The sequence below is a fragment of the Mytilus galloprovincialis genome, chromosome 1 (genome assembly GCF_965363235.1).
Source record: "Mytilus galloprovincialis chromosome 1, xbMytGall1.hap1.1, whole genome shotgun sequence".
Classification (NCBI taxonomy): domain Eukaryota; kingdom Metazoa; phylum Mollusca; class Bivalvia; order Mytilida; family Mytilidae; genus Mytilus; species Mytilus galloprovincialis.
In genome coordinates this window covers 83664943-83680744 of record NC_134838.1, presented here as the reverse complement: position 1 = coordinate 83680744, position 15802 = coordinate 83664943, and the positions used below count along the sequence as shown (strand labels likewise).

The window sequence follows — 15802 nt, the reverse complement described above, 5'->3', positions numbered from 1 at the left end:
ATCAAAAGTATGTCCTGTTCTTAAGAGGTGTCTCGTAATTGGACAGTTTCTTCCATTAGTATAGAACGACCGGTGATTGTTAAGTCTGATGTTGAATTTAGTTTCTGTTTCACCAACATACTGCACCTTGAAAGTTCCGCAAGTAAGAATATAAATACTATTTTCCGTTTTGCAATTAGATGTAACATACATGTTGTATCGCTGCTTTGTTACTGTGCTGCTGAAAGAATGGCCAGTGTTAGCGGCTTTACAGCACTTACAATTGCTTCTACCGCATTGTTTGTAACACCCAAATTTAGAAGTTTCTTGTTTCTTTACTTTTGATGTCACAAGTATGTCTTTGAGATTTTTGGGTCTGCGATAGGCAATAATAGGAGGTGATGGAAAAATATCTTTTAAGGAAGAGTCAATTTCGATAAGACGCCAGTGCTTTCGGATAGTAGATGAAATATTTGTCAAATCGGGATGGAAGGTTACAACAAACGGAATTCTATCTTCACGGGTCGTCTTATCTTTGTATTCCATGAGGCTAGCTCGATCTTTTTCTTGGGCTTTATCAAAAGCGTCTGTGATGTTTTTGGTTTTGTATCCTCTTGATTTCAGCTGTGTTTTTAGTTGTCCCAAACGATAGTTAAGTTTGGAATCCGAGGAGCAAATTCGCTTTAGTCTGATGGCTTGACTGTAAGGTATACTCCTGGAGCATTGTTTCGGGTGACAACTTTTTGGAGAAATATTTCATCTACTATCCGAAAGCACTGGCGTCTTATCGAAAATGACTCTTCCTTAAAAGATATTTTTCCATCACCTCCTATTATTGCCTATCGCAGACCCAAAAGTCTCAAAGACATACTTGTGACATCAAAAGTAAAGAAACAAGAAACTTCTAAATTTGGGTGTTACAAACAATGCGGTAGAAGCAATTGTAAGTGCTGTAAAGCCGCTAACACTGGCCACTCTTTCAGCAGCACAGTAACAAAGCAGCGATACAACATCTATGTTACATCTAATTGCAAAACGGAAAATAGTATTTATATTCTTACTTGCGGAACTTGCAAGCTGCAGTATGTTGGTGAAACAGAAACTAAATTCAACATCAGACTTAACAATCACCGATCGTTCTATACTAATGGAAGAAACTGTCCAATTACGAGACACCTCTTAAGAACAGGACATACTTTTGATAATATCACCTTTCAAATAATTGAGGTAAACCAAAATTGGGACACCGAAAAAAGAAAACAGAGAGAAAGGTTCTGGATGCATCAGCTACGTACTCTTGAACCTGATGGACTTAATGAGAGGGATGAAAAACAGTTCTACCCAAAACCAAAGGAATAAATCATGAATTTCATTCTATTTAACTAAAACAACTATTTGCGGTCCTACTAAAAAGCGCCCGGGAGCGCCCGGGGAAAAAAAAGCGCCCGGGGAAAAGAAAAAGCGCCCGGAGAAGGAAAATTAGCGCCCGGAGAAGAAAATTAGCGCCCGGGAGAAGAAAATAATAATATTTTATAACAATATTTTTTTTCCTTAAAAAATAACTAATCATTGCTTGTTTTGTCCTTAATATAAATGGGGATATGTACGATGCTACATCTAAAGTGTTGTTGTACTTTTACATTTTAGATTTCAAAATTGTATATTAAAGTAAGTAAATAAATATAAATAAGAGTATATAGAAGAATCATGAAAGACATGTCCTCGATCAAAATGTATATTTTGTTACTAAAAATAATCGGTGCCTGAGGTCTAATATTTTCGCAACGGCATGGTGAACACTTTTTTATACAGATGCTGAGAAAGATTTATTATATCTTTTTATAAAACTAAAACTGTTTCAATGGCTATGGTTATCAGGGTTTTAATGCTTAGACTTAAATTTGAACCAAACTTCTGCTTTTTACCCCCTTGTTTTAACTACGGTACATATCGTTTTTGAAAAACATGTCTTTTGATGTCTTACATGTTATAAATCTTCCGCATAAACTGTGATCCATTATTATCAGTCTTTCGAAATAGAATTCATATATTATTGTTAAAATTGAAATATTCATACTTGTTTTTGTGCTTTATTACAAACGTATATATTATCTGAATTGGCAAATTACTTGTCTAAAATAAAAAAAAATCAATTTTCATAACTTAACAAAGGTGTCTCATGCCAATAAAATATAAATATATTTTCCCCGGGCGCTATATTTTCTTCTCCGGGCGCTTTTTCTTCACCCGGGCGCTCCCGGCGGCATTTTAGTAGGACCCAATATTTGTTAAGATTTAAAAATTGTTATGTACAATAAACGACAAAAATATGTTTATATACACCATCAATCAATATGTTAAACTTTTACACGAACTTTGTGTAGCTCAAGCTACAAAGATATTTTTTTGTCATGCATCCGATTTCACCTAGATAGATGCACACGCCCGATGAAGCTAATTTGTTTAGCGAAATATTGCGTGAATAATATATAAAATATAACAACTAATTTTATAACACTCATTAGTGTGTTCAAGTTACATTCTTAGACACTTACATATATATATATATATATATATATATATATATATATATATATATATATATATATATATATATATATATATATAAAAATAATAAAAAAAAACAAAAAAAAACGAGAAACTAGAAACACGTATAAATTACATAAACAAACGACAACTACTGTACATCAGATTCCTGACTTAGAACAGGTGCAAACATAGGTCTGGTTTGTATATTTTAGGTCGACAAATACATATGACCATGCGGCAAAAGTTGACTAAAAATGCAGATGATTTTTTTTTTTATTTCTATGATAATTGGTAATGGTATTTTGTTATGGCTCCTACGAGCATAAAAAGAATATATATTTAGGCTTTGTAAAATATGAATTTTATTTTCTTGATTTTTAAAACTAAATGGATAAGTTTTCGATTGGAAGTAGTTCCAACCCAGTATCATCCAATCAGAAGCCAAAGATCTGAGTAAAAATTTGCTGGTAAAATGTAAGCAACCAATTGGGCTCATGTAACAATATGTTATAGTTATATAAAGAACCATAGATAAAAGTGTTCTAAATGTCCTGTATTAAACAAGAACATTTTCATTTAATATTTACAAACGTTTGTTCAAATATTTGAGAAAAGAATTTATCCTGTTAAGTTAAATACATAAAACGTTATGTTACATTATGTTTATTCTTTTTCTGATCTTTGACTTTGTCTTGACTTTCAAAAGAGAATAAATTGTAAAAGGATCAATTTTAAGACACTTAAATGTTTTTGACGGAAAGAGCGTAGACGTTTATAGCATTTGAAATTTAACGAGATTTTTGTTGTGTGCATGTTGCATAATCTAAAAAAAAAAAAAAAAGGAAATAAGGTGAGACCAAACAAACTCTTTTTTCTCTGATATGAAAGAACCCAATAAAATCATAAGATTGTTCTGTAGTTAAGTTTTTCCTAAATACTTATCTTTTATTGGGAGTCGTTATATCAGCCAGGATGATTGTTCTTTGGGCCTCAGCAGGAATATTAGTAAAAGGAGATATGGAATGATTGCCAATTAGAGAACTTCAAAAGTGATTTAAGTACGAGGATATAAACAACAACCTGTCACCATAAGGTCTTCAGCAATGTGCAAAGCTCATATCGTATAGTAGGGCTAGCTATAAATGAACCCGTTTTGACAAAATGTGATACAAAAAAAAAAAAATCACGCTTTTTAACGAAATGAATTACAGATTACTGACTATAACGGACGAAAGCTTAACAGTGGTGCAAGAAGTGATTCTCTAATTTTCAAATTTTCAAATTTATAGTTTACATTTCAACATCCTATTCCCTTTTATTCTACAGATGAACTTTTTCACATTCAATTTAAATTAAAAAAGGATAATTTAATTTCGCCTCTCTCCTTGCATTTACTCATTTGCTGCATACTTTTCATTGGTGAATTTGTTTTCTTTCTAGATGTGTTTAACCATAAAGAAAACAAATAACTTTAAGGTTGCTATTGGAGATTATTGCCCGAATTTTTTTTTGCAGTTTTGTCTTATGTGTACTGAGGTTTTGATTGATACTCCTCTGTAGATAGTTTCTGTCTACTATTAGTTTCCATAACATTTTGGATCTTTTTATCACATTAAGCGCGAGGTTTGGCTCGCCATAAAACCAGGTTCAATCCACCATTTTTTCCTTAAAATGTCCTGTATCAAATCAGGGATATCGCAGTTGCTATCTAATAATTCGTTTCAATGTGTGTTGCATTGTCGGGGGTTTTCTTTTGTTTTTGTTTTTTGTTACACTTCACTGTTCTACTATTTCGTTGTTTTCTTCTTATGGTTAAGATGGCCTCTATTGTGACAAGACCTACCTATTGTATCTATTGTGAACTTGTTCTAGTCCTGGATATGCATGAAATATTTGCCACTGGACGTTAAACAACCAACAATCAATCAATCTTATGGTTAATGTGTTTCTCTAATTTTCAGTGTGTTACCCGGATTTGTTTTCTCTCAATCGATTTATGACTTTTGAACAGCGGTATAATACTGTAGCCTTTTTTACCCGTAGCATATTCTATGTTATGTCTGCATGGCAAACTTACATATTATGCATCACAAAATATTTCTATAGATTATAAGATATTGAATGAGTCTTTCTTACCTTACTCCAACAGGTCTTTTAAGCAATTCTCCTGTAAATAGTAAAAAAATGATAACATTATTTTCAAAATGAGGGAAAACATTTGTATGAGCGGGGAAAATACAATATTTAACTTATATTTACATGAAATGATGTTTGTTCGCACAATTCGTAATTCCAGAATAACAATCACCAAGGACAATCGAGACTCAATGTTTAAATAAAACAAATAGCAAAACACAATCCGATTACCTTAAATCTCACAAATATGTCAGAATGTTATTTCAAGTTTTATGTCTTTATTCATTTCAAAATCATTCCAGATTTTTGTCTCGGAATGTATCATAAGGTAAATACAGTTACACATTTACAAACATGCATGCGCTGTCCGAAAGTCATCTTTTGAACTAACATATTTGATTTAGTTACATTTTGACAACAGTAATGATAGAACAGGCACTGAGAATATTTTTAAATGGCATTTCGTGCAAATGAAAATTAATCTTTTGATTGAATTTTATCTCTTTTTTTTTTGCCATTTGGTTAAAGCCATAATTTATACTCTCATTTTTGACTAGTTCTATTATCCATGTAGTGCCAATAAATATTTTACACGCTATCCCTTATATATTTCTTTTTACAATTTCTTGACTTTCATAAAGTTTAAAAAGCCAATTTTGAAAATCTTATAAAATCCTTGTTATTTTTTCATAGTTTTGAGAGGGAAAAGGTGTCAATGTTAAATGTATCCAAAATTTAGAGAAAATTATTAAACATGTTATTATATTCTTCTTCTTTTTTGGTTCTTTCAATTATATTCTAACAATTTATAATAGTCTTTTAACTTCCAAATATGCATTGCCTGTGTTTGATCTTTTCGTCTTACTTTTTATATAGGTAAAAAGGGGGTGTAAAAGAAAACTTGTTGCTGGTGTGTTGTAATGTTTATTATTATGATAATATCATTACGATTTACCGTAGCTGTTATAACTAGAAATAAGTAACAATGAAATAAATGTACCGTCTTTCCCGTCTTGCATTGTATTTGTCACCATTATAATATTTTTGGGATTTTTTCATCATTAATACCCACTGGACACGTATTATTTCATGGAATTCACACTTTACAATGGTATACGGTGGAAGGATAAAAATAAAAACGACATCTTAGACTGAAGTCATTAGTTGTCAATAGATGGCCGTGTCAGGTTCGGTCACCAAGTAAAGAACATAGGAAATTTTAATAGAATCTCCTTACACTAGACCAATACAATCAAAACAAAATTGAGAATAGAAATGAGGAATTAGTCAAAGAGCCAGCAATCCGACCAAGGAGCAAACATCAGCCGAAGGCCACCAATAGATCTACAATACACGGAAACGGGCTTCTGCTGGCCCGTTAACAAAAATGTGTACTAGTTCAGTGAAAATGGGCGTCATACTAAACTAAACATGTAAATGATCATGTTAAAAAACATACAAGACTAACAAAAGCCAGAGGCTCCGGACTTTAGACAGGCGCAAGAATACGGTGGAGTTAAACATATTTTGTGAGATCCCAACGCCCTTATACTTCTAGCCAATTTAGATTAAGCAAACACACAGCAATCAGAATACATTAAACACAAAGGCATGCAAAATCCGAGCCGGTGTTTGCTCTTTACAACTGCTACAATGAAAACAAATTAAAGCCTTAAGTGCATTTTGTTTCAGAATACATTATTTATGCTTAAAAGGCCTTCAGTACGTTTTGTTGATAAAAGCAAAGCTTTATTTCAAATTGCGACATACACTTGGGGATTGTCACTCATTCCAAATTAAATTCAATTTGTAATTGTAGAATCGTGATATAGTTTTCAAATGTCATACATGTATAAGGTCTTTCAATCAATTGATGAAATTACATAGTGTCATAATTAATTCAATTCATCCATTTTGATTGCAATCAAATATGATTTACAACGTTACTACACATACTGATACGGCAAATGACAGAAATGGAATATTGACAATTAAGCAATTCTAATTGATGCTTGTTGAGAGTAAACTTGTATTACAGTCGTTTATTTGCACTACCTTGAAATTTCACTTGAAATACTCTACTTTTAAGATGAACAAATAATTTTGTTTTTGAAAAAATGAAAAACGCTTGAGATTATTATTATATTATATAACATGCATGTTCATAAGACGGTGAAGATCCATTTTGATGCTGCCTTTTTCACCTAATAGATTATTACATTAGAATACGTTAAGGGTATCCATAAAACTGGTTTGATTTAGCTTACGGCATAACGACATGTTTCAAACTGATTGTTACCAATTATGTGTGTTATTCGTTTATTAGAGGAATACACCCCCAATAACCAGATAAACCAAAGTTGTCACAAAAGAGGGGAAAACAAAATCGAAACACAGATAATGAACTAGTCCTTGAATTCATCAGACATTTTCAGATAGTAATCTCCTTCAGCTAATCGTTTGAACTATTCAAAGTCTTGTCCAAACAGGAAGTGATATCAATTACTCCGGCAGAGCAAGCTAAACTCATGACTATAATAACCGTTGTCGTTTGAAGTTATCGTAGCCCATAAGAAGTTAAAGATTCAGAAAAGGACTTGAAATATGGATATATGTCTATAATTCAATTTTGGATGTAACGCGTCTTTTGATTGGCTGACGTTATTTTGTTACCAGCCCATAGACATAATTTAGTCATGTGACCGTGACGTCATCAACGTTTTTTCGTGGTTTTCTACGGTTTGAAATGGAATTTAGAATTAAATGATAAGAAATGACTGTAATATTTTTCTGTCTATTCGAAATAACATAAAAATTGTGGTGCACACTGTTAAATAACTCGCTACGCGCGTTATTCAGTGTGCACCAAATTTTTTATGTTATTTCTTCATAGACAGAAAAAATATTACAGTCGTTCCTTAAAAATTGTAGTGTTGATGATATTAGTCATGATTAAGTATGATCACTGTGACTTTAAGAAGAAGAACAGCAATAAGAGCGCTGTTTCTTAGCTGTGTGGGGTTTTTGAGCGTTTTTGTGGGTTTTGTGTGGGTTTTTTTGGTGTATTAACTGATCTTTATGCAAGGATTGATTCTCTATATTCTTTGTTTTTCTATCTTATCAAGAAGTTATTTGACAATTATCGTATTTCCCTTAAAAAATAACTGCAATGAACGCAAGCTATTGAGATTCAACGTACTCTGTTATTTGAATACACGAAATGCACGTCGTGATATATGTGGCTTCTATTCAGTACTAATTCAATAGTTTGAACCTGTATTTTGTATTTAAGATTAGAGTTTGTATATAAATCTTCATTTATAACTATGATCAATGTAAAGAAGTCTTAGAGACTAACAAATCCAAAAAGCATTTAAAAAACTATAAGTAGATATAGGAAGATGTGGTGCGAGTGCCAATGAGACAACTCTCCATCCAAATAACAATTTCTAAAGTTATTATAGGTCAATGTACGGCCTTCAACACCGAGCCTTGGCTCAGACCGAACAACAAGATATAAATGGCCCCAAAATTACTAGTGTAAACCCATTCAAACGGGAAAACCAAAGACTGAGTTACACGAACGAGCTATGAATGAGTTTTGGTTCTAGCTCAAGACTTAATAAAATCATATTTTTACTTTGTATTTTATTTTTGTGTAGGTGCCTCAGGTGCGAGACTATTCATTGTTAGTTTTTTTTTTTTGCCTTTTTCTACTATTCGGTTGTCCCTTTAACACATTCCCCGTTTCGATTCTCAATTTTATCATTATGTTACAATAATTTCAACTGGTACAACTGTACACACAATTAAAGAAACTGTGACGGAAGCTTCAATGAGACAACCAGTTAAAAAGTATGCATGTCAACAGACAAGACAATTGACTATTTATAATAAGTATTACAACTGAGGGAATATCAAGCTTTACATTTTTTTTTAATTTTCAGAATAAAATTATTTGGCCTACTGAAATATATAATAATTATACAAATGTCCATATGGTTACCTGTGACACCAATCAATGGAGTTTTATTATGCAAATATTGAGTAGAAATAATTAGTTTTATTATTATATCTACAATAAAACTAGTAATATTTATGAAGTGTAACATATCTTTGTTTTCAGCTGCGATAAACTTTATTTGAAATCGAGAATGAATATACGTATATATATATAAATGAGACAGAAAATTAAGAAGAGACCATCAAAAATCACAAACTTGTCCAAAGAAAAACAGGCAGTTCTCCTCTTGAAATAACAAAAAAAAAAATGGCAAAATTGGTTAAGTCGGCGCGAAATAGTCTGCATCAAATACTTTTTATCTATACGGTCCAAATATATATATTTAAGCTGAGTTGTTTTTTAACATCTTCATATTTATTATCAATGTTGTTATGCAATGGTTGGATTTTTATAAATGATCATTGGGGTTTTTTTTTTTTTTTTGTGTTTTCATAGAAGAATCATCATAAACATACAATTCTTGGACTTTATCAAGTGAAACTTAGAATTTAGTTACCGTGATGGTTGAACGTTTAAAATGATTAACCACCAGCAGATGGTTGAAAAAGGTTAAGATACACTGTGATGGTAAATTTTCTTGGACTTCAATGCAATGGAAAAGACAAAGAAAATTGCATGAAGCTGCTTGAAGAATTAAGCGCAAAAAACGGAATATTCCATCAATACAAATTCCGCTTTCTATATATGGTCGTTTATCTGAATATTTTTTACTGGAATTGTTAGTCGAGTTTTTTTTCTTCTTCCTCTAAATCGCATTTTCGAATCATAACATACTAAAACGAAGATCGATAAGATGTATCAGGATTTTGTGTGGATTTTTGTCTAAACGGCATCTAATTAACAAGCAAGGTGACCTCCGAAAACTATAAACGGTCGTATTACCCTTTATAAAAAACATAAATAAAAATAAAAAAAGATAGAAAACTCGTGCAATTTGATTTTTCAAGGTCTGCTTGGTTTCTTTTTATAGATTGAATATAAAAAAGAAGATGTGACATGATTGTCAATGAGACAACTCTCCACAAGAGACCAAAATGACACAGAAATTAACAAATATGGGTCACCGTACGGCCTTCAACAATAAACAAAGCTCATACCGCATAGTCAGCTATAAAAGGCCCCGAAATGACAATGTAAAACAATTCCAACGAGAAAACTAACGGTCTAATTTATGTACAAAAAATGAACGAAAAACAAATATGTAACACATAAACAAACGACAGCCACTGAATTACAGGCTCCTGACTTGGGACAGGCACATACAATTTGTCGGGGTTAAACATGTTAGCGTGATTCCACCCCTCCCCTAACCTGGGACAGTGGTGTAACATGTTGAAAAACATAAGAACGAACTGTAAAAATCAGTTGAAAAAGGCTTAACTCATCAGATGCATAAAAATACAAATACTAGTGGACAAAGCCGGGTACTTGTACATCCCAACAACAAAAAGACACTAAGTACAGATCTGAGAGTACTCGCAGTTACTGACAGCTAGTTCGAAGCCACTAATAACTAATAAAAAAAAGTTATGCATCTAAGACTGAATTATCAATCAGTACACATCCAACTTCAAATGTATTTAGTGTAAAGACGTCATAAACAGTCAGAAAAAAAACATGACCTTGTGCAATGCCAAGATACAGGTATCGACAGGTTGTAGATCCATGAATGTGTATATGTATATCACAATAATTTGTAGTTTTCTTTTAATCTACTGATAACAAAATCAATATTAATACCAATAAAAACAATATTCAGTGATCTAATTACAGTGTTGAATTGGTAACCTTTTAGGATAAGTTTATTTAAAGGATCGATAAGTTAACCAGGATCGTTTCTAAATTTACGGTCAGGGAAAACAACATTTCCGTAAAAATGAGGATGTGTTATCCCGTTTGAAATAAATTTTCTACAGGTACAACCAAACTTCTAAAGCAAATTTTTATATCTATGGAAGAATAAAGTAAAGGTCTTAAGTAATTTGTGAAAAACCCAATTTCGCCTGTTATTTATGAGTTTGTTTTTGGATCTAATCAGCCAACCAAATGGTTTACTCTTGTTTCACTTCCAATGTTGATATTCTTTTCCTTTTAATACCAGAACACACCTAGTTTATGCGTAACAGACATATAGCTAAGGGATTAAATTAAAAATCACATGAATGCTAATTCAATGTGGTCGAATTATTCACTTGCAAGAGAATAATTCAGCAACGATGTTTCTAAGCTTATTTTGACAAAATTGAACCAAACTGGCTACTTAAAGTGAAAAATTATTTCACTATTCTTCTTTCATTAATGAATGATCAAAATAAAATCATATTTTATATTTTTAAATATATCTTTTAGCTGATACCCCTTAGAAGCGTAAATGTTCATAATTTTATTAGTGCAATGTTCTTGTGTTTTACAGGCAAGCGTCTTGCGCTTCTGTTGTTCATGGTATTTATAAATGAGGTGACAAGGCTCATTCGATGTCACAATCAATCAATGTCAATATTAACCGATATCGACTGATATCTGAGTATTAAAAAGGATAATTATCTATTTCGGAAGATAATATCTTTTTTTCTCTCACTAACTATGACAATTCTTATTTGATGCTTCCTTTCTACTTGTTGTTTGTTTTACTGGTCTGGTTAAAGTTTGCGTCTTTATCTGTACCAAATTGGATAATCACAAAAGTAGTTAACGAGGATCTAGTATTCAATTGATTTTATCCTGATGTTTTTGTCTTTATCTGGTAAAAACTTGCACATTCTGTAAAACTGTATCGGATTGAAAATAAAAAAGAATCGTTCAAAATTTCAAAAAGGAAATAAAATCTTACAAATAAAAAACAAAACAAACAAACAAAAAACAAAAAAGTTCGTCTCATCATATCCAACATTGCTAGGATTATGCTAGTTGCCAAAAAAAGTGGACACGGACTGTCCACTTTTTTAATTTATTTTTTTATTGAGTTTTGGTCATCTTATATATGATATTCGAAAATCATACGTGATATGGCAGTAAACATTACCATAAATGTAGTAATCTAATTGGATGACCCTTTAATAAATATCAATTAAAGTTTATAATAAATGATTGCAAATAAAAAATATAATTTTGATTATAATTTTATCCTCAACTACTGGAATTTGATTTTAATTCTCATTTACTGTAATTTGTCAATTTTGCAGGTTTGATTTAAAGTTCAATATTTTTTTGGATTGAAAGTGCAAATGGATTTTACAATTGATATAATTTGATGTCACGTATTATTTCTTTTACTTGCCGTGATTTTTTGGTGAAAAAAATGCATTGCAACATCTAATTTTTTTAAACATGTTTTTAACGAGAATTTGATATAGCAAAAATATATAGCATATATAAAATGGACCTCTCGTAAAACAAGAAGAGCTATTCTTTTTAACTGAATGTATAACATTGTTTTTGAAAACGTGAAGCAACAACTATATGTAGAAAATAAAAAAAGAACAGCTTTTGTCATTCCCAGCGAGTGAAGTATGTTTCAAACCAGAGGTGAAAAGTTTATAGCATTTGTAATTCTCGACGAATAAAATTTTATTCGACTTGCGATTCGGCCACATGTAGGTTTTGCTTTAAAATGCATATTCTGTCGGAATGCAATGACTAGACCACTATACAAAAGAAATACAGCATTTAAAGTTCAATCTATTTGCGTAATGCAGATACTTTGTTTTATGGAAATGCATTAATTGATTGACAAAAAAGATATTGTGCTGAGTAGAATGAATTAAAATGGAAAGCACAATTAAATTAATTTAAATAATCTTTAGTTTCATTGCTTTTTCAATCTGCTATGAAAAATGAGCTAGTAAGACCAAGGTCTCATTGTTTTTATCTGGTGTTCCTGCGGAACACAGATGTTTTTCCGTTTTGTTTTTAAACGCTAATTTTCACTCGATTTACCATAGGTTCGATTTTCTAAATATAAAAAAGAAGATGTGGTATGATTGCCAATGAGACAACAGTTTCCCAACAAGAGATCAAAATGACACAGAAATTAAAAACAATAGGTCACCGTACGGCCTTCAACAATGAGCTTATTTCATTTTTTTATGATTCTTTTGACTGTATGAAGCAATCGCAAGCAATTGTTTAACACTATACTTTGTTATAAATTATATTCTTACGATGTCAGGCCTATAAAACATACTTTATTATAAATTATATTCTTACGATATCAGGCCTATAAAACATACTTTCTTATAAAGTATATTATTCTTTGTTGTCAGTATAATATGTATGTTGTACAAAAACACAGTTATAAAAAGTTTTCTGAACTTAAGTTAAACGGAAATGTTTATCTCAGTTTAAATTAAAATTACCATTAACATAAACTTTGACATTTTCTTGATCAATACCTTACTTAAGGTGGTACCCAACACTTTCACTAAAATTAATTTGGCTCGTTTAATTTTCATAAAATTTTGTCAAAGTATGTACTTTGACCCTTTAAAAAAAATATAAAAATTTCGAAAATTTTGAACCAACCGTTTTGTCAGAAAAAATACACTGGTTATATAGCAGTTTGCCAAACACCAATTTTGATCATTGAGAAGCTTAATATTCCTTTTACAACACAACGTAATTAAAACGTTTAGATGACTTTACAGAGTTATCTCCCTGTTGTGTTAGGTACCACCTTAATGTTAGTGCTTCTGATTACCTCAGGTATACAAATGTAGAAACGGCCAACGACTGATATTTAATTAGTACAATTTTCAGACAATTGAAGAATTTATTTCTCGCGGTCAATTGGACAAAAGGAAAAATACAGAATTTTTGTAATGCTGAAATACAATATCAATATAGGGTGTCAATGTAACGGCAATCTAAAACTCAATAAACACACAAAAAATATTTAGCGGTCAATATACTGCTTTATTTTAAGGTCATGTGGCATATGTTTAGCTTTGAAATTCCCCAATCTTGAAACATTGTAAAAACATGATTTACATATAATGCAGGGCCTTATTGTAAACTAGTCTTTGGACTTACTATGCTATCCCGTTGAAATAAAGGCAATTATTGTTATTATTACTAAGCTATTTTTTCAGTAACATAACTTCAAACTAATTAAGCGGTAAAACACTTATTGTTTGAATTGAATTGATGAATTGTTCAGAAAATAGCAAATTGCTTGGAAATATTAGTAAACCCAAGTGTGATACATTAATATGAAAACCATGGTATTCTTTCGACTGACTGTAAAACCATTTGCCAATATCTGTTTAGCTGATCGAGATGTATAATTTTGCTGTTGAGCCGATGGCTTGGTGGAAGAGAGAACCACACTCTCTTGCACTTAAAAAACGAATGTAACTAATCTTTGAGGGAACCGTAGGTGAACCGAATCAAGGCAAAATTTCTGTTCTTACCCAAAATACAATTGCTTCCTAGTGGAGGTCAAAATTTCCCGTCCTTCATTCCTACAGCCGAATCTTGCAGGAAATTACATATTCAAAAAGTTGTTTATACTTTCTTGCCCTCAATATTCATGAAATGGTTGTCACTGGATGTTAAACAACAAATATCAGTATTACAGAAATTTAAAAAACAAGCTACTAGTACATTTATAACAATACTATATGATACCGTATTAAATAAAGCCTTTTGGTTATTAGTACTAAATCCGACGAGGCAGACAACCTGTAATCTTATTTATCATGCAGTCATATGTTCAAAATAATGATAAACGTTACATTCCCCCTACGTTGAAGTGACCGTTAGCTAATGTGCAGTATTGCTGATAACGTATTTGTATGGCGATCATGATGTTCTTGAAAATTAAAATAACACTTATAAATTTTATGAGTCCAAAGATCTTTCCGGTAAAACGTTAAAAAGGTGAAAGAACTTAAATGACCAACGGTGACCTTAGGAGAATGGACAATCAACATAAGGTCAGCTTTGGAAATTGCTTGAGGGAGTTGGGACCTTAATAGTTTCAAATTATAACTGAATTTATCAACAGTGATAACAAAGAGAAATAACAAATCTTGTCGATGCCGAGGTATATTACACATTTAATAACAATTATAATTATAACACTTTATTCTTAAATATTGAAATAATATCCTTAATGAATTTAATCAAAAACTCACCTTTAGAAAGAAAACACAAAATGGAAAATATTAAAGAAATCCAATAAAAATAAATTGTTTGATTGTTCATATTTGTTTCGTAAAATTAAATGAAATATATTCCTCTCTCTCTTGGCACTATTGAATGCGTTGTAATCACTAGCTTCAGGTAAAGGCGGAACTATCGACCGCTAATTGCGTGAACCAGTATCGACTGGAAGCTACCTAGCACCCCATCGATATTATCCCTAAAAAGAGGCCCGGTAAAAGAATTTCACTGAAAAGTTTGCTTTGTGAAGAATTAATTTCGAATAAAGAAGAATTCTATTACTAACCATTAAATTCATTGTATAGATCGAAATGTAAAGTTCATTGATTCTCGTCATTGTAATGCATTAGACAAATGTTAATGATGAATGTTGACAATTTTAGCCATTTATTTTTGAAATACGGTCTTTGATTTAAAGTTTTTTGGACCTTTATCTTGATGATAATAAACATTATGACGTTTAACACGGATTCTGCACAATTAGAATTGATTTTTATTTTAGAACCAAATAACGCGGGATACAGTTAAATGGGATCTTAATTGATTGAAACATTAGTATATAAGAGGACAGACAAAACATGGTTATAGTTGCAAATGCTTAAACTGAGAACGGGTAGGATGAATATATTCCACAATGCTGTGAAAGATTGATCGATTGATTTGTGTTTGCGTTATGCCACAACAGCACAAAAAAAGCAATTACGCGACGAGAACTAATCCAAATATTGGTACAATGGTAATTTAAAAGAAGCGTAAATATAAATTGCCTATATGTTATTTTCATCATCGGAATTTAATTACGATTCGCGTTATTTGTTGGGTTACTTGAACGATCATGGTTCTTTTGGTTATGGCCTTTCTTCATTTGTCTGATGCACATGTGTTGGTGCCAAGCATAAAGGATGACCAAGGTTATCCAAGAAACATCAAATAACGAGGTTGTGTCAAGAC

General features: G+C 31.5%; 1 protein-coding gene across 1 annotated transcript in view; it reads right to left on the bottom strand.

Moving 5' to 3' along the window:
* LOC143042347 (uncharacterized) overlaps window positions 1-14971 on the bottom strand; it is a 65283-nt gene extending 50312 nt beyond the window's left edge. The window contains exons 1-2 of the mRNA XM_076214628.1: window positions 14824-14971; window positions 4666-4696 (exon numbers count right to left, since the gene is read on the bottom strand). Of these exons, the coding sequence (XP_076070743.1) occupies window positions 4666-4696; window positions 14824-14893 (101 nt within the window). The 5' untranslated portion in view covers window positions 14894-14971. The remainder of the gene's footprint in view (window positions 1-4665; window positions 4697-14823) is intronic.
* Between the last annotated feature and the right edge of the window lie 831 nt (window positions 14972-15802).